At 42.7% G+C, this 21,984-nt stretch overlaps 1 protein-coding gene across 1 annotated transcript in view; it reads right to left on the bottom strand.

Annotated features, from left to right (window-relative positions):
• Positions 1-21,984, bottom strand: part of LOC147105634 (uncharacterized) — a 163,904-nt gene that overhangs the window by 65,582 nt on the left and 76,338 nt on the right. The window contains exons 27-30 of the mRNA XM_086010181.1: positions 18,126-18,282; positions 17,476-17,601; positions 12,213-12,351; positions 7,152-7,180 (exon numbers count right to left, since the gene is read on the bottom strand). Of these exons, the coding sequence (XP_085866307.1) occupies positions 7,152-7,180; positions 12,213-12,351; positions 17,476-17,601; positions 18,126-18,282 (451 nt within the window). The remainder of the gene's footprint in view (positions 1-7,151; positions 7,181-12,212; positions 12,352-17,475; positions 17,602-18,125; positions 18,283-21,984) is intronic.

The following is a 21,984-nucleotide window of genomic DNA, read 5'->3' as shown; positions in this document are numbered from 1 at the left end:
GATGCTCACATGGTGCAATTTTCAAGTGGGCCAAGTAAATGGGCGAGCAGCACACCCGCCTGTTTCAGTAATGAGGCTGCTTAAATATGCAAATCAGAGACCGACAGAAACTGCAGGACCCTGTTTGCAACCTTCAGATACAAATGGGTGGAACATGCACTCGTCCTGAAAAGCCAAGCAGAAAGTTCTGGTGGAAAAGGATCTGTGCTCAATTTTCATGTCTATAGCATGCTGTTTTCAGGCTCTATATGAGTGCTAAGTGCAGGAAAATCGCCCCTCATATTTTAAGGTGTAATTAGGCTTTGGCCAGTTGTAAAGGCTGCCAATGCTTTTTTTCAGCCCACTTGGGAAATACCAGATTAGATGATTTGGACACAATAGACATATTTTCTGCCCCCTCTCCCCCTCACCTCCCCAGCCAATTAAATGTCTGTGTGATGAGCCCACCCCATTGAGAAAATCACTATATACACGTCAACAGAAACAATGACCAATAACACTGACATTTATTTCTAATCATAGCCCTAAATTTTTGTATCACACAGACACATGTTATTTACCTGTTGTGGTGGCAGTTGTTGTTGTAGATATTGTAGAGGCTGTTGCAGGTTCTAAAGATGAAGATAGATTAGAATTACTTCAAACATCACATTATGGTTTGTCCTACCTTTCCTACAAGGGGGAACCAAAGCCAGAGCTCCCTGGATGACGAAAGAGATAGAGTGTAAGATGGAGCAGAAAAAGGGAGTGTATGACAGATGTTAGGTTGAGAATACAAGTGAGAACCAGGCTGAATATAAAAAGTTCAGAGGGGAAGTGAAAAAGGAAATAAGAGGAGCAAAGAGAGAGTATGAGAATAGACTGGCAGCCAACATAAAAGGGAATCCAAAAGTCTTCTATGGGCATATAAATAGTAAACGGGTAGTAAGAGAAAGGGTGGGGCCGATTAGGGACCAAAAAGGGGACCTACGCATGGAGGCAGAGGGCATGGCTGAGGTACTAAATGAGTACTTTGCATCTGTCTTTACCAAGGAAGAATATGCTGCCAAAGTCATAGTGAAAGAAGAGGTAGTTGAGATACTGGATGGGCTATAAATTGAGAAAGAGAAGGTACTAGAAAGGCTGGCTGTACTTAAAGTAGGTAAGTCACCAGGACCGGATGGGATGCTCCTAGGATACTGAGGGAAGTAAAGCTGGAAATTGCGGAGGTACTGGCCATAATCTTCCAATCCTCCTTAGATACGGGGGTGGTGTCAGAGGACTGGAAAATTGCAAATGTTACACCCTTGCAGAGGCTGGTGTCGGGAACAGTGAGAGCGGAGACCCGGTGAGTATTTAAACTCACTTTCGCGGGCTTTCCTTGCAGAGGTTTACCAATCTCAGAGCTCCGAGAGCGGGAGAGAGAAGTAAAAAGTAATCAAAGTTTGACGTCACCAGAAAGCAGGTAAGTGATTGGTTGGTGAGTATGTCTCTCTTTCTCGTTTTTTCCAAACTTAAATTTTGTGGTTTATAGTTTCTAGGGTCTATGTTGTGTAGTGGAAATTGCTGGTAAACAAGGGCCCTTGAGTATATCATTTAACTGTAGTGTAATTGGTGGGATTAATTTGATTTAATTTAATTTGAATTAATTAAAGGGTAAGTCATGGCAGCGCAGCGCGCAGCCATGGTATGCTGCTCCTGCGCTATGTGGGAAATCAGGGACACTTCCTGTGTCCCTGACAACCATGTGTGCGGGAAGTGTATCCAGCTGCAGCTACTGGCAGACCGCATTGTGGCGCTGGAGCTGCGAATGGATACATACTGGGGCATTTGCGATGCTGTGGACATCGTTGATATCACGTTTAATCAGTTGGTCACACCGCAGGTAAAGGCTGCACAGGCATGAAGGGAATGGGTGACCGCCAGGCAGAGTAGTAGGCACAGGCAGGTAGTGTCGGGGTCCCCTGTGACCATCCCCCTCTCAAACAGATATACCACTTTGGATATTGTTGAGGGAGATGGCGTATCGGGGGAAGGCAGCAGCAGCCAACTTCCTGGCACTGTGGATGGTTCTGCTGCACAGGACGGGAGGAAAAAGAGTGGGAGAGCTATAGTGATAGGGGATTCTATTGTAAAGGGAATAGATAGGCGTTTCTGCAGCCACAAATGAGACTCCAGGATGGTATGTTGCCTCCCTGGTGCAAGGGTCAAGGATGGCTCAGAGCAGCTACAGAGCATTTTGGAAGGGGAGGGTGAACAGCCAGTTGTCATGGTACATATAAGTACCAACGATATAGGTAAAAACCGGGATGAGGTCCTAAAAGCTGAATATAGGGAGTTAGGAGGTAAATTAAAAAATAGGACCTCAAAGGCAGTAATCTCAGGATTGCTACCAGTGCCACATGCTACTCAGAGTAGAACTAGAAGGATATTTCAGATGAATACGTGGCTAGAGGAATGGTGCAAGGGGGAGGGATTCCAATTCCTGGGACATTGGAACTGGTTCTGGGGGAGGTGGGACCAGTTCAAAATGTACGGTTTGCACCTGGGCAGGACTGGGACCGATGTCTTAGGGGGAGTGTTTGCTCATGCTGTGGGGGAGGGTTTAAACTAAAATGGCAGGGGGTTGGGAACCTGTGCAGGCAGACAGAGGAAAGGGAAACAAGGATAGAAGCATAAGACAGGAAGGAGAAAAGCAAAAGTGGCAGTCAGAGAAATCAAGGGTTTAAATCAAACATGGCCACAGTAAATAATAATTCTAAAAGGTCTAAGAGTGTTAAAAAAACAAGCCTGAAGGCTTTGTGTCTTAATGCGAGGAGCATTCGGAATAAGGTGGATGAATTAGCTGCGCAAATAGATGTAAACGGATATGATATGATTGGGATTATGGAAACATGGCTCCAGGGTGACCAAGGCTGGGAACTCAACATCCAGGGGTATTCAGTATTCAGGAAAGACAGGCAAAAAGGAAAAGGAGGTGGGGTAGCATTGCTGGTTAAAGAGGAGATTAACACAATTGTAAGGAAGGATATTAGCTCTGATGATGTGGAATCTGTATGGGTAGAGCTGAGAAATACCATGGGGCAGAAAACGTTAGTGGGAGTTGTATACAAACCCCCAAACAGTAATGTGGAGATTGGGGATAGCATTAAACAGGAAATTAGAGACACGTGCAATAAGGGCACAGCAGTTATCATGGGTGACTTTAATCTACATATAGATTGGGGTAACCAACTTAGTAACAATACTGTGGAGGAGGAATTCCTGGAGTGTATACGGGATGGTTTCCTGGACCAATATGTCGAGGAAGCAACTAGAGATCAAGCCATCTTAGATTGGGTATTATGTAATGAGAAAGGAATAATTAGCAATCTTGTTGTGCGAGGCCCCTTGGGTCAGAGCGATCATAATATGATAGAATTCTTCATTAAGATGGAGAGTGAAGTATTTGACTCAGAGTCTAGGGTCCTGAATTTAAATAAAGGAAACTATGATGGTATGAGGCGCGAGTTGGGTAGGATTGATTGGGGAATGTTACTCAAAGGGTTGATGGTGGATAGGCAATGGCAAACATTTAAAGATTGCATGGATGAACTACAGAATTTGTTCATCCCTGTTTGGGATAAAAATAAAACAAAAAGGGTGACTCAACCATGGCTAACAAGGGAAATTAGGGATAGCATAAGATCCAAAGAGAGGACATATAATTTGGCCAGAAAAAGCAGCAATACTGAGGATTGAGAGCAGTTTAGGATTCAGCAAAGGAGGACAAGGGGATTAATTAAGAGGGGGAAAATAGAGTATGAGAGTAAGCTTTCAGGGAACATAAAAACTGACTGCAAAAGCTTCTATAGATATGTGAAGAGAAAAAGATTGGTGAAGTCAAGCGTAGGTCCTTTGCAGTCAGAATCAGGGGAATTTATAATGGGGAACAAAGAAATGGCAGGCCAATTAAATACATACTTTGGTTCTGTCTTCACAAAGGAGGACAGAAATAACCTCCCAGAGATGTCGTGGAACATAGGGTCCAATGAGAGGGAGGAACAGAATGAAATCAGTATTTGTAGGGAAATGGTGTTAGGGAAATTGACGGGTTGAAGGCCGATAAATCCCCAGAGCCTGATAATTTACATCCTAGGGTACTTAAGGAAGTGGCCCTAGAAATAGTAGATGCATTGCTGGTCATCTTCCAAAATTCTATAGACTCTGGAACGGTTCCCATGGATTGGAGGGTAGCTAATGTAACCCCACTATTCAAAAAAGGTGGTAGAGAGAAAAAGGGGAATTATAGACCGGTAAGCCTGACATCGGTAGTGGGGAAAATGCTAGAGTCCATTATAAAAGATGTAATAGCAGAGCACTTGGAAAACAGTGACAGGATCGGACAAAGTCAGCATGGATTTACAAAAGGTAAATCGTGCTTGACTAATCTACTGGAATTTTTTGAGGATGTAACTGGTAGAATAGATAAGGGAGAACCAGTGGATGTGGTGTATTTCGACTTTCAGAAGGCTTTTGATAAGTTCCCGCATAAGAGATTAGCGTGTAAAGTTAAGGCACATGTGATTGGGGGCAAGGCACTGACTTGGATAGAGAACAGGTTGGCAGACAGGAAGCAAAGAGTTGGAATAAACGGGTCTTTTTCCAAGTGGCAGCCAGTGACTAGTGGGGTACCGCAGGGATCGGTCCTAGGACCCCAGCTATTCACAATATATATTAATGATCTAGCCGCGGGAACTAGATGTAATATCTCCAAGTTTGTAGACGACACAAAGCTGGGTGAGCGTGTGTGCTGTGAGGAGGATGCTGAGAAACTCCAGTATGATTTGGACAGGTTGGGTGATTGGGCAGATGCATGGGAGATGCAGTATAATGTGGATAAATGCAAAGTTATCCACTTTGGTGGCAAAAACAGGAAGGCAGATTATTATCTGAATGGTAATAGATTGGGAGAAGGGGAAGTGCAACGAGACCTGGGTGTCCTTGTGCACCAGTTGCTGAAGGTAAGCATGCAGTTGCAGCAGGCGGTTAAGAAGGCAAGTGGTATGTTGGCCTTCGTAGCGAGAGGGTTCGAGTACAGGAACAAGGATGTCTTGCTGCAGTTGCACAGGGCCTTGGTGAGACCACACCTTGAGTATTGTGTGCAGTTTTGGTCACCTTATCTGAGGAAGGATGTTCTTGCCATGGAGGGAGTGCAGCGAATATTCACCAGACTGATACCTGGGATGGCAGGAATGATGTATGAGCCGAGATTGGGTCGATTGTGCTTATACTCGCTGGAGTTTAGAAGAATGAGAGGGGATCTCATTGAAACTTATAAAATTCTAACAGAACTAGACGGACTAGATGCAGGATGGATGTTCCCGATGGTCGGGGAGTCCAGAACCAGGGGTCACAGTCTAAGGATAAGGGGTAAGCCATTTAGGACAGAGATGAGGATGAATTTCTTCACCCAGAGAGTAGGGAACCTGTGGAATTCTCTACCACAGAAGGCAGTTGAGGCCAATTCATTAAATATATTCAAGAAGGAGTTAGATATATTTCTTAAGGCTAAAGGGATCAAGGGATATGGGGAGAAGGCAGGGACAGGGTACTGAGTTTGGATGATTGGCAATGATCTCATTGAATGGCGGAGCAGGCGCGAGGGGCCGAATGGCCTACTCCTGCTCCTATCTTCTATGTTTCTATGTTTCTATGTTCAAAAAAGGGTGTAAGGATAAGCCCAGCAACTACAGGCCAGTCAGTTTAAACTCGGGGGTGGGGAAGATTTTAGAAATGATAATCCGGGACAAAATTAACAGTCACTTGGACAAGTGTAGATTAATTAAGGATAGCCAGCACGTATTTGTTAAAGGCAAATCGTGTTTAACTAAATTGATTGAGTTTTTTGATGAGGTAACAGAGAGAGTTGATGAGGGCAATACAGTTGATGCGGTGTACATGGACTTCCAAAAGGCGTTGATGAAGTGCCATATAATAGGCTTGCCAGCAACATTGAAGCCCATGGAATAAAAGGGACAGTGGCAGCATGGATACAAAATTGGCTAAGTGACAGGAAACAGAAAGTAGTGGTGAACGGTTGTTTTTCGGACTATAAGAAGATATATAGTGGTGTTCCCCAGGGGTCAGTACTAGGACCACTGCTCTTCTTGATATATATTAGTGACTTGGACTTGGGTGTACAGGGCACAATTTCAAAATTTGCAGATGACACAAAACTTGGAAATATAGTGAACAGTGAGGAGGATAGTGATAGACTTCAAGAGGACATAGACAGGCTGGTGAAATGGGCGGACACATGGCAGATGAAATTTAACGCAGAAATGTGCGAAGTGATACATTTTGGTAGGAAGAACGAGGAGAGGCAATATAAACTAAAGGGTACAATCCTAAAGGGGGTGCAGGAACAGAGAGACCTGGGGGTATATGTGCACAAATCGTTGAAGGTGGCATAGCAGGTTGAGAAAGCAGTTAAAAATGCATATGGGATCCTGTGCTTTAGAATCATTTCATATCATTTCACTGGCAACTATCTGTTAATTTTGAGCATCTCTTATTTGGTGGCACATTCAAAATAGAACGTTCAGTTAACTTGTGTAAACAGGAGGTTTAAAAAATACATTGGCTTCTATGAATTTCCAATTGGCACAGATTCCTGTATTGTTCTGGCAGTGTTATTTGGATGTCTTGAATAGGATATTTGCTTGGCTAATGGAATAATTAGTGGCAAATATCCCTTGTGAGCAACCAGAGTGTATTCTTGACCATATAACGCAAAAACAGAGCCAGCGCTTTGAGCAGAAACTGCAATATTACACAAGGGAGAGGAACTGTTGTCACTATGTTAAGGGTTGGTCACAGAATATATTCAAAAACCTCAATATCACAATTACTATGAATTTAAAATTGAGGGGAAGGTTGTCCTTGTTTTAAAAAACAAGTTATTCTTTGCCCAATATGCAGTGAAAGCAATTTATATTAAAAAGTAGATTTAAAAACTGCTTGACTTATCACAAGCGCTGCAGAGAGTTCACACACCATATAGAGGGTTAAGTTGGGGAACATTACTTTGTAGATGTTAAAGGTCTTCACCCACAGTAACTGATATCAATATTTGCCTGTATAATGATTTACTGGGCTGTATGCATTACTGACAAATAAACATTACTTACCACAGCTGACAATTCCATCAATGCATGTACTGTAAAATATTAAATGTTCAGGTGATTTATTTTTAGGAAATCAATGAAAAAAAATCCTTACTCTATATATAGCTTCCATATCCTTTATAGTCATCTTTACACTGTAGGTACTAGTTAGCGATCAGTATATTTGTACTTTCTCTGATGAGGGAAAAATAGAGCTTTTTGCATGTCTACTCCCCAGTATCCAAAAGTCATTTACATTTTCACATTAATATAATGACTATTTGCTTTCAGCTGACATTGAAATGATTAAAAATAACCTTTTAAAAAAATTGCACTATTCTGACAGACAGTGGCCTGGATTTTCCCATTTCCGACCCGCCCAGCGTGGGGGACGGTGGGTGGGGCAGTGGACTGCGGGAGACCAGGGAGTTCGGGTTTCCAAAACTCCACAGCGTGTGTGTGACGCAATGGGCAGGTTTCCCACCCTGAAGCCAGCCTCATTGACAGACTGGCTTCCAGTCGGGTGGGGAATGCTGGCTGACCAGGACGGTGCAGCAACAGGTATGTGCTGGGTCCAAAGGGGGCGGTGGTTCCAAGCCTGGGTGGGGGGAGGCTTCCAAGCCCAGGGGTGGGGAAGGGTCTGATCCTCAACCACAGTGGGGGAGTCGGGATCGTGGGGGGTGGAGGGTGCCAATCACTGACCCTAGGAGGGAGTCACGCTCCCCGACCCCGGGGCTGAGTTTGATCCCGGAGACAGGACATGGGGTCCGATCCCTGAACCAGGGTGGGGGGTCCGATCCCCGACCCCGGGGCTGTTTGATCCCGGAGGCGGGACATGGGGTCCGATCCCTGAACCAGGAGGGGTGGGGTGCTGGTGGGTGAGCTTGGGGGGCCAGGGGAACCACTCCTGCTCCTCCCGGCCCACAAGGATTGCTTCCCGAGGCTGTGCTCGCCTCGTTGCAGCTACCCCGGGATCCCCGGCTGCCTGCAGTTAAATCTGCACTGCAGGTTAAAGCAGAGGCTTCAGGCCTCACTATAATATTTAAAATGCCAACCCGTCTCCTGGCAGTGGGTTGATTGCCCGCCCCCCCCCAGCCCGCCTGAGAAATAGGTGAAAGTGGGCGGGTTTGGAGGTGGGGTTGCGGTCAGGATTTAGATTTTTTAAACTTTGGGCTCGAATTTCCCTGGGCCGTGAAGGTGGGAATGGAGGCGTGTGGGATGTTAAAATTGTAGAATCGGGGGCACGAACCCTTTCCACCCCAACCCACCTCCATGCCCGTTTCCCAGGAGGCGGGTGCCCGACCTGTGCTGGGTGCCGCCTCCCCGAGGCGGGAAGGGGATTAGTGCCAATTAACTGCCTGTTAACAGGCAGTTTTTGGCCTAATCCCTATTTTATCCCTGAAGGGTGGGCTTCCCGACGGCTCCAAACCACGCCATGTTAGCGAGGCGGACCGTCAGGCTGAAGGGCTTGGAGGGTTCGAAATGTCCGGTGTTCAGGTGAGTGATCGGTGCATGAGTGCAGAGGTAAGTGTGTTTGGTGTGTGTTAAGTGTGTAAATAAGTTTTACTTACCTTTACTTACTAATGCAGGCTTCCTTCCTTCAGGTCACGGGAGTCCCTCATCTCACTGGCACAGAAAGCAGAATGGCCGCGAGCTGTCAAAAGTTGCAGTCTCTGCTTTCCATTCTGGAGAGTTTTCTAACTGAGCCTGTGGAGAAGGACTCAAATTGGAAGTCAGATTGTCAGTGTTTGACAGCTTCACAGAGCTGTCAAACGCTGATATTTCATCTGTCATCTGTCCCTTAATTGGCCTCAACAAGGTCAATCAAGGGAAAATCGCATGGGTTGGCCACAAATCGATGGAGGCGGGACTACAACCCAAAAGGTGGGAGTCCTGCCTCCATCACATCCCCATTGACAAAATCTAGCCCTTTAACTCTCCCCCCCGCCGCCCTCCAACCCACCCATTTCTTTTCATTAAAAAATTTCCCCAGCATGTGAGTATTTTGAATTTAGCTTTGCACCAGTTTCACTTGTATTGTAGCCAGTGTAACACCAAAGCATCTGAGGAGACATTTATACCGCAACTTTAGCATCACTGCGGAAAGGCGGGAGTGGAGGGGAAGGAGAGGAACTTAAGCTTCTCTGAGTTTTCCTCCTGTTTTAACACCCAGTACTGTCATTGTTCTCACAATCATCTCCAATACTCGCAGGTGACTGAATCACCTTATTTTAAACTATTTAGTTTACTCATTAAAGGCACAATCAAAACCACTTCATAATAGTAAATCACTTTTAGCCCATCTCTAATTGTTTAGGATGAAGTTGCCATTCAATACAACACATCCCGGGGGTGAAAATGATGTTTGGCGATAGCGAGCCGTTTGGCCATTTTAAACCCTGTCCCATTTTCTTTTGCATTGACTTCAATAGAAAAAAAACGTTGGGCAGAGTGTAAAACGGGCTGTTGATTCGCTGTCACCGAAGGACATTTTCACCCCTCCCCTATGTTTTAAATACCATTTAGACTATCAATATTCTAGTGATAAATTATTTTTTAACAGTACATAAAACTGAAATTGGCCTTTTTTGAATGAATAAGAGGATTTGTTATTCTGTTCATGTGTTTAAAAGCAGGGTCAATCTAATGGTTACAATGTTGTGAAATACATCAGAATTTGCAAGACATTCAAAACAATGGGAATGAATCAGGTAACTTAACAATATTTATCATGACACCACATTCTGGTTATTTCAGAATACTGAATCACATTAACCATCGATTCTTTGAAATAATTGTTGATGATAAATAGTTAGATGCGTCCCAGTCAAATTTGGTCATGTACATCAAAACATGCTCATTGTAACAATTGAATGAAAGGATTTTCATGATTTCAAAGAATTGATGAAGCATGCAGCAATGATCTGGTATGGTCTGTACATCACTTGAAGCAGCAATCCTGTATCCTGAATTCTATAACTGACAGCGCTAAAACTTGACCAAACAGTGGAAACTGTGCTGGTAGGATGGATGCAAACATTACAGTACATATCACTTTCATAAGTAGAATAGCTGCACATAAATCTAACTTGGATGCTAAGCTTAGATGTTTCCTTATGTTGTTCCTTAATCTAGTTTTGAGGATCGACCTCCTGAGTCAGTCTTCTCCAGCAGCCCTGGTAATAGTGACATGACATTTGGCATACAGTGTGTGCTATTCCCTATAATATTTTACATCAGACGTCCTCATTCTCTTTTGAAGTAGTGTATAATAAATACACTTTAGGAAAAGATGGATGTAACAAATATATTCAACTCAGTTGGAAATATAAAGATTCAAACTTAGGTAGGTACTAATAAAGATTTTACAAACAGTGGGACAGCTGGTAGACAAACATGGTGCTGCATGTTGGTTAATGGAGATGCGTCATCCATTTAAACGACTCATGATAAATTGGGCAGAACCTTCCCAAGCCCCATGTCCGTGGCAGATATTTGGACTGAGCAAGTGACTTATATTAGAAAATCACAAGTGTGTTGTTTGTGACCTTCTGTCAGTGAATGTCAAGGGAGAGAAAATCACGAGCAAAGCGCCCCCCACTTCCTCCCCCCCCCCGCCGCCACTGCCCGCCTGGCCCTCCACTGCCCACTACTTCCCCCCACCACCACTGCCCACTTCCACTCCCCCCCCCCCCACCAACCCCCCCACCCCCGCAGTGCATATGAAGCTCCGATTGTGGTTTAGGGTCTCAAAGTTGAACTGATTAATTACAGCCTCTGTACGTTGAACCTAATTTAATTATAAGGGTGGCAATGTGTATTCACCAAGTTACTTACTGTCTAGTAAGTTAATGCAAGTTTTAAAGAAGATGGCTATCTAGTTTTGAAATGGATTTCAATTTAGGTATCAAGAGAAGATTGCCCTTTAGAAACTATAGCAACTGGTATTGTAATGTGAATGGGTCTAATAGCAAAAGGTCATATTCAGCTTTAATATTACATATTACATAGAATTTACAGCACAGAAACAGGCTATTCGGCCCCAGGTCTATGCCAGTGTTTATGCTCCACATGAGCCTTCTACCAATCTATTTCCTTAATCTAAACCCATCAACATATCCATTATTCGCTGCTCACGATGTGGTCTCCTCTACATTGGGGAGACCAAATGCAGATTGGGTGACTGCTTTGCGGAAAACCTCCGTTCAGTCCGTAAGGGGGACCCTGAGCTCCTGGTGGCCTGTCACTTTAATTCACCGCCCCATTCCCACTCAGACCTCACCGTCCTCGGCCTCTTGCATTGTTCCACGGAAGCTCAGCGTAAGTTCGAGGAACAGCACCTCATCTTTCGATTAGGCACTCTACAGCCCTCTGGACTCAACATAGAGTTCAACAATTTCAGATCATAACCTCGGCCCCTATCACATATATATATTTTCTTCTTTTTTTTTTATCCACACTTATTGTTTTTTCTTCCCTCCCTTCAGCTGTCGTTCATTTTGCCAGCGCAATTCACACCCCATCTAGAGCCATCCTTTGTTCCTTAACCTGCCCCATTTCCACCTCCCCTTGCCTTGAATATCTCTTAATGTCTCTCAATGTCTCTTAATCTCTCCTGCTTTCTATCCTATTACTGACCTTCCCTTTTGTTCTTTCATCCCCTCCCCCTTGTCCCAGCCCCTAAACTTGCTTTCCATTTCCTGCTTTTTTTCCAGTTCTAACGAAAGGTCTTCGACCTGAAACATTAACTCTGTTTCTCTCTCCATGGATGCTGCCTGGCCTGCTGAGTTTTTTCAGCGTCTCCTGTTGTTATTTAACATATCCATTATTCCTTTCTCCCTCATGTGTTTATCTAGCCCCCCTTAAATGAATCTGTTGTTTGCCTCAACTACTCCTTGTGGCAGCGAGTTCTGCATTCTAACCACTCTCTGGGTAAAGCAGATCTCCTGAATTCCTTATTGGTTTTATTAGTGAATATCTTATATATATGGCCCCCAGTTTTGGATTCTGCCACAAATATAAGTTTTTTGATTACACATTAGTAGTAATAACTAAAAATAAAACTACATGTTATGGATACTTTACCAGCTTCCACAGGCAGGTACGGTTTCAGTTGCATTATATATTTGACCATTGTAATAACAAGTACACTCCTCTAAGTTGACACATTTCACTGTATTTTCATCCAGATAAGGAGAACTCTCCGGGCACTTTGGATAGCAGCCTAATTATTAGAAAAAGTTATAAAATTAGTGTGAGGCACTGATAATATCAGTACCATATTATCAATGGATTAAAACATAGTTTTATCAGAATTATATCACAGTAAATTATATCACAGTTTATTAGATATTAGACAAGTGTGGAATTTCATACTTATTTTGCCCATCTCCACTTTTTCTATTAATAATTCATTCTTTGAAACTCAAAGTAAATTAAATATGTAAATACCACTGGGCAATGAACTGCTGGAAACAGAACCTGTCGTCATCTGAGGGTGATATCCCAAAATATAAATGTTAAGACACTTCAGGCAGTTGAGTGACAGCAAATGGTTTTGCTAACAGAAGCCCCTCAGATCACAATACACAGCAACTTAGGGAAGTCCCTCTGTTCAAAGCATTAAGCCCCATCAGCGTCACCTCAACATGATTCAATACGAAATACATTCATCGCCACTTGTGAAGCATCACATTTTCTGCCGGATGGATACCCACTCTTTCATAACTCCTTCCTGCTCAGCCACTCTGATGATGTAACTTGTGTGAGGGGTTGGGGGCGGGGTGGGGGGAGAGGCCCATATATTCCACAGCAGTTTCATTCACTGCAATGAGAACTGACACTTTAAACTGGCCCATGAAGCCAATTGCAAGAGACATGACTGCAGGATGTTCAATACCAACCAGGTGTGCAGCAGTACCCAGCTGGCAGGACCTTTTCCGTGGTCAGGTAACTCCGAATTAACTCTCTTAGTCCATTAAACATGCCAGCTCCCACTACAATGAATACAGCTGCTGATGTCACCAAAGCAGTCGAGTGCCTGAAGAGGGAAGGTGGTCTTAAGCGGCAGGCCTCAGGATGGCAACGTAAATTTTCTAACTTATCTTTTAAGGATGGAGCTGAGTCTTTACTTTGAAAAGAAATACGAACAACACAGCAAAAAGGTGCTGAAAAAAAATCACTTGGCCTGAAATTAGGATCGCCGAGCAGTTTCTTCTGCTCTATGAGGGAGAAAGTATTTCCCAAGAATCTGGGAGCTATTGAAATACACCGTACATTAAAGGTATTTTTCAAGATTTCAATCAGATTGCCTTCAGTTTAATGCAAGGATTTCATTAGTGTACACTGCATATAAATGTATTCAAAATTTGCAATATTACTGGAATTAATTGAATCTAACCTTCCCTGTCTACCTCCTTCAAATTTGTTGACTAAGTTGATATTGAAATATATGCGCCACCATCACTATCACCCAGGTATCGATATTGCTATTCACTGACAGTTGGGAAATCCTTCTCTTAGTTCCTTGTAAACGATTAGAAAATAGCTTTTACTTTAATCAATGTATAAATAAACAAAATAGTTAAAAAATAAGTGATGTTTAATGATAGCTTTATCTGAAATTATTACTGTTTTTGGAACGAATTAACAACAACTTACATTTATATAACACCTTTAATGTAATAAAACATCCCAAGGCGCTTCTCAGGAGAGGTATAAAACAAAATTTGACACCGAGCTATATAAGATGATGTTAGGGCAGATGACCAAAAGCTTGGTTTCAAGGAGCATCTTAAAGGAGGAAAGAGAAGCGGAGTGGCGAAGAGATTTAGGGAGGGAATTCCAGATCTTAGGACCTAGGCAGCTGAAGGCATGACCACCAATGGTGGAGCATTTAAAATCAAGGATGTTCAAAAGGCCAGAATAGGCGGAGCGCAGAGGCCTAGGGGATTATAGAGCTGGAGGAGATTAGAGAGATAAGGAGGGGCGAGGCCATGGAGGGATTTGAAAACAAAGATGAGTATTTTAAAATAGAGGCATTGCTTAACTGGAAGCCAATGTAGGTCAGCAAGCACAGGGGTAATGGGTGAACGGAACTTCATGTGAATTAGCACACAGGCGGCAGAGTTTTGGATGACTTCAAGTTTATGAAGGGTAGAATTAGGGAGGCTGGCTAGGTGTGCTTTGGAATACTCAAGTCTAGAGGTGATAAAGGCATGGATAAGGGCTTCAGCAGCAGATAAGTTGAGGTAAGGGCAGAGATGGGCGATATTACAAAGGTGGAAATGGGCAGTCTTAGTGATAGAACAGATATGAGGTAGCAAGCTCAGTTTGTGATCAGGTATGACACCAAGGTTGCGAACAGACTTGGTCAGCCTTAGACAGTTGCCGGGGAGAGAGATCGAATCAGTGGAAAGGGAATGGAGTTTGTGGCGTGAACCGAAGACAATGGCTTCAGTCTTACCGATACTCAATTTTAGGAAATTTCTATTCATCCAGTCCTGGATGTCAGACAAACAGTCTGATAGTAGAGAGACGGTGGAGGGTTCGAGAGAGGTGGAGGAGAGGTACAGCTGGGTATCATCAGCGTACATGTGAAAACTCACGTCGTGTTGCCAGATGACGTCACCGAGGGGCAGCATGTAGATGAGAATTAGGAGGGGGCCAACGATAGATCCTTGGGGGACAGCAGAGGTGACAGTGCAGCATCGGGAAGAGAAGCCATTGCAGGTGACTCTGTGGTTACGGCTGGAAAGATAGGAATGAAAGCAGGCGAGTGCAGTCCCATCCAGCTGGACTGCGGTGGAGAGGCGTGGTGCAGAATTTTGTGGTCAATCGTGTCAAAGGCTGCAAACAGGTCCAGGAGGACGAGAAGGGATAGATTATCTTTGACACAATCAATTAGGATTTCATTTGTGACCTTGGTAAGAGCAGTTTCAGTATTGTGGCAGCCTGATTGGAGGGATTCAAACAAGGAGTTCTGGGAAAGATGGGCACGGATTTGGGAAGTGACAAAATGAGAGGAAAGGGAGGTTGGAAATGGGGGTGACAGTTTGCAAGGACGGAGGGGTCAAGGGTTGTTTTTTTGAGCAGAGGGGTGATTACAGCAGATTTGAACAAAGCGGGACAATACTGGAGGAGAGAGAATTGCTAACAATATCCACTAAAATGAGAGCCAGGAAGGAAAGTTGGGTTGTCAGCAATTTAGTAGGAATAAGGTCGAGAGAGCAGGAGATCAGTCTCATTGACAAGATGAGCTTTGAAAGGGCAAGAGGGGAGAAAGGAGAGAAATTAGAGAAATATGCAAATTTAGGGTTAGGGCAGGGGGGAAACGGAGAGGAAGTAAGGTCTGGTGGGCTAGGGGAAAGGAGGGAATTGAAAGCAGAAGCAGTTGAACAGATGTTGTCAATCTTTTTGACAAAGAAGTCCATGAGCTCCTCACATTTATTGTTGGAGGTGAGGGAGGAGGAGGCAGGGGAGGGTGGTCTGAGAAGATGGTTAGTGGTGGTGAAGAGGAGCCTGGTGTTATTTTTGTGGTCCTGGATGGTCTTAGAATAATGGATGGTTTTAGAGAGCAGGACCTGGTAGTGCTTTAAACAGAATTATGGTCAATATCAATAACATATACAAATTAATGTGTGTAAAATATTGTCAGAACTAAAATATGACAGATTTATCTTTCATTCAGGTGGTATTCAGACGTTAAGTGACTACAGTAGTAAATTGTTTGTATAATTTATCTTGTGCATATGCTTAAATCATTCACTATAAACATGAATTTAGAGTCACCACAAAATAAATCTACTTTTCATTGGACTAATTTATTAAAAGTAGACAACCTGAAATTTCAGCACTGTGAATACTTGTTTTGAAGACAATTAATTCCTGATGTTTGTTTACTATAAAGCTATACTATACTGTGCTGCTATTACAAAATCTATAAGGGTACTGGTAAAAATAGGTTGAGTTTTGAAGAATAAAATAACAAGAGGTAATACTTATCTTGGAAAATTTAAGATAGGAGTTTGTATGAACTTCTGTTGTATTTATGAAGATTTTTGACACTTGCTTCATATAAATAATTTATGAATAGATCTTTAAAAAATCCTAAAATGAACTTCAAAAAGCATGCTTAACAAGGAAAATATTGTGGCAAATAGGAGAAAGTGTGGGGTGCAATGTCTAAGAAATTAGAAAATGATGTAATAATATAGCAGTAAAGTGTTATCATGAAAACTAAGGTACAAATGTGTTATCATCAAAACAACAAACTAATAATACCTTTTGTATACTAATGAGAGATTAACAACATGTTCCTTATCTGAATCATTTAAAAATAAGGATAGCTCTTATAATAGGATTAGTTGTGATAGACTGATGTGTCTTTTTATTCTTATGTGCCAAACCATAACTTATCTCTTCTGACACATTTCATGATATTTGATGTATATATTCAAGAAAATTGTCATAAATATTTAGATAAAATGTCACAAATTAGCGTAAATATAACAGGCATTCACACAAACTTCACATTGTTCTACAGATTCCCAAATAAAATCAACGTCTTACTAGTTATGGCTAACCTCAATCATTGTGTACACATTCACTCAAATGTATTTGAACCCCAAATTAAGTAGTTTCTTTTCTACAATTTTCTTCCTTCCTCTTCTGAAGGTAATGGCTTTTGCTGGGACACAATTCCATAGTTACCCTCAGTTACATCTCTCAAGTGGCCAGTCATCTGTAATCCTAGATACTGAGTATTAGCAGGCTCTTTCACTGTTAGGGGACATCATAGTTAAGTCCGATCCTATCCTCACCTGCTGTCCACACACATGATTTTTTTAACAAAACTTAACTGGCTCACTAATATCCTTCTGGGAAGGGAACCTGAGACTGCGACCCAAGTCTGGCCTACGTGTGAGTCTAGTCCCACAATACATGATTAACTCTTAATGCAGTCAGAGCAAGTAGGGATTGGCAATAAATAGTGCCGTGCCAGTTGTCACCCACATTCCAAGAACAAAGAAAAAGCCAGCAGGTAATGATCAGGAGTGGAAACCCTGGATGGTTTTTCTACTCACTAGCCCAGGGAGATTGAGATCAATGCTGTACTCTCACGTCCTCCCACTGCTGATCTGACCTAGTCACACAACATAACAAGAAACTGAATCTGGAATCTTGATGGGTGTGACTCATCACTACACCAGGTAGTGCACTGAATCATTAGTGGCAACAGAAAGAAGGACTCTTCACTTGCTTAATATTAAAATATACATGAAGAAAACAAATAGAGAAATGCCTTCTGGCATACCGAAACTTTTGTAGAATTATGTAATAATACCACCTTCAAGAACTGCAGAGAGCTTTTTTCGAATTGGATGGTTCGAGCATGTTTTTGCTTTTAATGTTCCACATGGCTGATAGTGCCAGCTGCATTCGCCGGGGCTGTTATAATAGTCACAATATACCGCTGCAATGTAAAATGGAAATAGTTCATATGTAATCACCAGTAATTGGTTCAACAGCCAAAGGGAACAGTTCACATAAAAGTCTAAATATTGTTGAAATAGATTGGAAATAATTATCACAACTCCAAAACCTTGCTATGATTGCCAGATGGATTATCTCATGGTGCAGTTCATCAGGGCAGACAGATCAACCTTACAAGGTCTGTGTACCAGCTAATGTAACGCATCACTGAAGGCTACTACCCAGAAGTCTGTGATTCAGACCATTCAGCATTCCAGGCCCAAGCAAAGTAGTAAAGAGGTGAGAAAATGGCAAAGATAGCAATTGAAAGAAGGATTTTAAAAAAGTAATTAAAGCTGTAATGTAAAACTAAATATCAGAAAGTTGCCACTTTACCTATTATTTTCACCCATAAACACTAATCTTCGATAAATCCTGCAACTTTAAGATGACCCAACAAACTCTCCTGCATTTACTGAGAAGTTTCAATTAATATTTCTAATGAAACCAATAATTTAGACTTACGGCATCGTTCGGGGGTTCTCCAGCGAATACAAACACCAGCTTTATTACAAGCTTCTGCATACACTGCTACAGCGGTACAGAAACCCAGATATTTTCCCTCCTTATCACAGGCACAAGCTTCTTGGATACAAGCAGCATAGTATGGTTCTGGGTTAACCTGATAAAGGTGGCACAACACAGTGTCAGAAAAGACATGAACATTTTGGAAGAGGTTTTACAATACTTCAATCAAACAACCAGAATGTTGACTACTATGTTTATTTTACAAGTGAAAGACTCAATTTATGAGTATCACCCTTCCTGTGAACAAATTATGAGGTCTTTCATACAAGTGGAATAAGTTAGTAATGTACCATCCAACAGTAACACTTTCTGTCCCCTCTCCTCATGATGGTTTGATTCCTTGCTGTGGTATATCTCAACATCCAAAATCACAAAACACTACACATGCAGCACAGAGGAGTTTGTCTGATCTCAGCCTCAATTCTACCCCCAAATCCCCACACCATCCCCAACAACTGAACAAAGACCTTAAGAGACAATTGCAGGTCCTTAATGAGAAATACCAGTTCAGTTGAAGTAGCAAACCCGTTACACTGCACTCCAAGCATTAACCACTTGCAAGCGTGGGAGATTTATATCCCACCCTCTGCCCTGCTTTTGTCACTATGTTGTTGGTATGACTGGTTCACTTAAGCTTCTGGTCAATGTTGCTGCTGGAGGATTCAACAATGGTGTTGCTGTTGAAGGTTAGAGGGAGATGGCTGGAGCTTTTTTTGTTGGTGATGGTCACTGCCTGGCTTCTATGTAGCACAAATGATACCTGTCACTGCTCAGCCCAAACCTGGATGTAATTCAGGTCCTGTTATCGGCTGGCATAGGCTGCTCCATTATCAGGAGTTGTGAATGGAGAGGAACACTGGGCCAATGAACAGCCTTACTCTTGATGATATGAAGCAGAGAAGGTAATTGAGGAAGCAGCAGATGATCATAGAATCATAGAATGGTTACAGTACAGAAGGTGGCCATTCGGCCCATCAAGCCCGTGCCGGCTCTCTGCAAGAGCACTTCAGTTAGTCCCACTCCTCCATCCTTTCCTGTAGCCCTGCAAATTTCTTTCCTTCAGATACTCATCCAACTCACTTTTGAAAGCTGTGATTGAATCTGTCTCCACCACTCTTTCAGGCAATGCATTCCAGATCTTTACCATATGCGGCGTAAAAAAGTTTTATCTTACATCGCCTTTGGTTCTTTTGCCAATCACCTTAAATCTGTGTCCTCTGGTTCTCGACACTTCTATCAATGGGAACAGTTTCCCTCATGATTTTTAACCTCTGTCAAATCTCCTCTCAATCTTCTCTGCTCCAAGGAGAACAACCCCAGCTTCTCCAGTCTATCAACATAACGTATTCCTGGAATAATTCTCGTAAGTCTTTTCTGCACCCTCTCTAAGGCCTTCACATCTTTCCTAAAGTGGGGTGCCCAGAATTGGATAGAGAACTCCAGTTGGGGCCGAACCAGTGTTTTATACAGGTTCATCATAATTTCCACACTTCTGTACTCTATACCTCTATTTACGAAACCCAGTATCCTGTAAGCCATTTTAACTGCTTTCTCAACCTGCCCTGCCACCTTCAATGATTTGTGCACACATACCCCCAGGTCTCTCTGTTCGTGCACCCCCTTCAGGATTGTACCATTTAGTTTATATGTTCTCTCCTCATTCTTTCTACCAAAATCTATCACTTCACACTTTTCTGAAATTTCATCTGCCATGTGTCCGCCCATTTCACCAGCCTACCTATGTCTTCCTGAAGTCTATCACTATCCTCCTCACTGTTCACTATACTTCCAAGTTTTGTGTCATCTGCAAATTTTGAAATTGTGCCCTGTACACCCACAACCAAGTCATTAATATATATCAAGAAAAGCAGTGGTCCTAGAACCGACCCCTGGGGAACACCACTGTATACCTTCCTATAGTCTGAAAAACTGCCGTTCATCACTACTCTCTGTTTACTATCACTTAGCCAATTCCGTATCCATGCTGCCAGTGTCCCTTTTATTCCATGGGCTTCAACTTTGCTGGCAAGCCTATTATGTGGCACACTGTCAAACACCTTTTGGAAATCCATGTACACCACGTCAACCGCATTGCCCTCATCAACCCTCTGTTACCTCATCAAAGAACTCAATCAAGTTAGTTAAACACGATTTGCCTTTAACAAATCCGTGCTGGCTTTCCTTAATTAATCCACACTTGTCCAAGTGACTGTTAATTTTGTCCCTGATTACTGTTTCTAAAAGTTTCCCCACTACCGAGGTCAAACTGACTGGCCTGTAGTTGCTGGGTTTATCTTTACACCCTTTTTTGAACACTGGTGTAACATTTGAAATTCTCCAGTCCTCTGGCATCATCCCCATATCTAAGGAGGATTGGAATATTATGACCAGTACCTCTGTGATTTCCTCCCTCAATTTCTTCAGCATCCTAGGATGCATCCCATCTGCTCCTGGTGATTTATCTACTTTAAATACAGCCTGCCTTTCTAATACCTCCTCTTTATCAATTTTTAGCCTATCAAGTATCTCCACTACCTCCTCTTTTACTATGTCTATGGCAGCATCCTCTTCCTTGGTGAAGACAGATACAAAGTACTCATTTAGTACCTCAGCCATACCCTCTGCCTCTATGCATAGGTCTCCTTTTTGGTCCCAAATCAGCCCTACCCCTCCTCTTACTACCCTTTTACTATTTATATGCTCAGAGAAGTCTTTTGGATTACCTTTTATGTTAGCTGCCATTCTATTCTCATACCCTCTCTTTGCCCCTCTTATTTTCTTTTTCACTTCTCCTCTGACCTTTCTATATATAGCCTGATTCTCAGATGTATTTTCAACCTGACATCTGTCATACATTCTCTTTGTCTGCTTCATCATATTCTCTATCTCTTTCATCATCCAGGGAGCCCTGATTTTGGTTGCCCTGCCTTTCCCCCTAGTGGGAATGTACCTCAACTGTACCTGAACTATTTCATCTTTAAAGGCAGTCCATTGTTCCATTACAGTTTTGCCTGCCAATCTTTGATTTGAGTTTACCCGGGCCAGATCCGTTCTTATCCCACTGAAATTGGCCTTCCCCCAGTTACATTTTTTTATTCTAGATTGCGCCCTGTCCTTTTCCATAGCTAATCTAAACCTATGATACTATGATCACTGTTTCCTAACTATTCACCTACTGACACTTGCTCCATTTGACCTACCTCATTCCCCAGAACCAGATCCAGCAATGCCTGCTCCCTCGTCGGGCCGGAAACATACTGATCAAGAAACTTCTCCTGAACACACTTCAGAAATTCCTCCCCTTCTCTGCCCTTAACATTATTACGATCCCAGACTATATTAGGATAGTTGAAGTCCCCCATTATTACTACTCTATAGTTCTTGCATCTCTCTGTAATTTCTCTGCAAATTTGCTCCTCCATATCTTTCCCACTATTTTGATGGCCTTTAGAATACACCTAGTAGTGTAATGGCAACTCTATTATTTCTTAACTCTAGCCATATAGATTCTGTCCTTGACCCCTCCAGGCCATCCTCCCTCTACAACACTAACATTCTCCTTGACCAATACTGCCACACAGCCTCCTATCTTTCCTTCCCTATCTTTCCTGAACACTTTATAACCAGGAATATTTAATACCCAATCCTGATGATTGAAACACTGCACTGAGGAATTCTTACAGAGATGTCTTGGGACTGCAGTGAATGGCCTCCAACAAACATGTCCCTTACTTTGTATCTGGTATGGCTCCAGAATTGTGAGCATTTTCCACCTGAAACCGCTCCCCCTCTGATC

This window comes from Somniosus microcephalus, chromosome 17 (genome assembly GCF_052327205.1).
Source record: "Somniosus microcephalus isolate GS21.2 chromosome 17, FLI_Smic_1.0, whole genome shotgun sequence".
Classification (NCBI taxonomy): Eukaryota; Metazoa; Chordata; class Chondrichthyes; order Squaliformes; family Somniosidae; genus Somniosus; species Somniosus microcephalus.
This window is presented reverse-complemented; position numbering and strand designations above follow the sequence as displayed.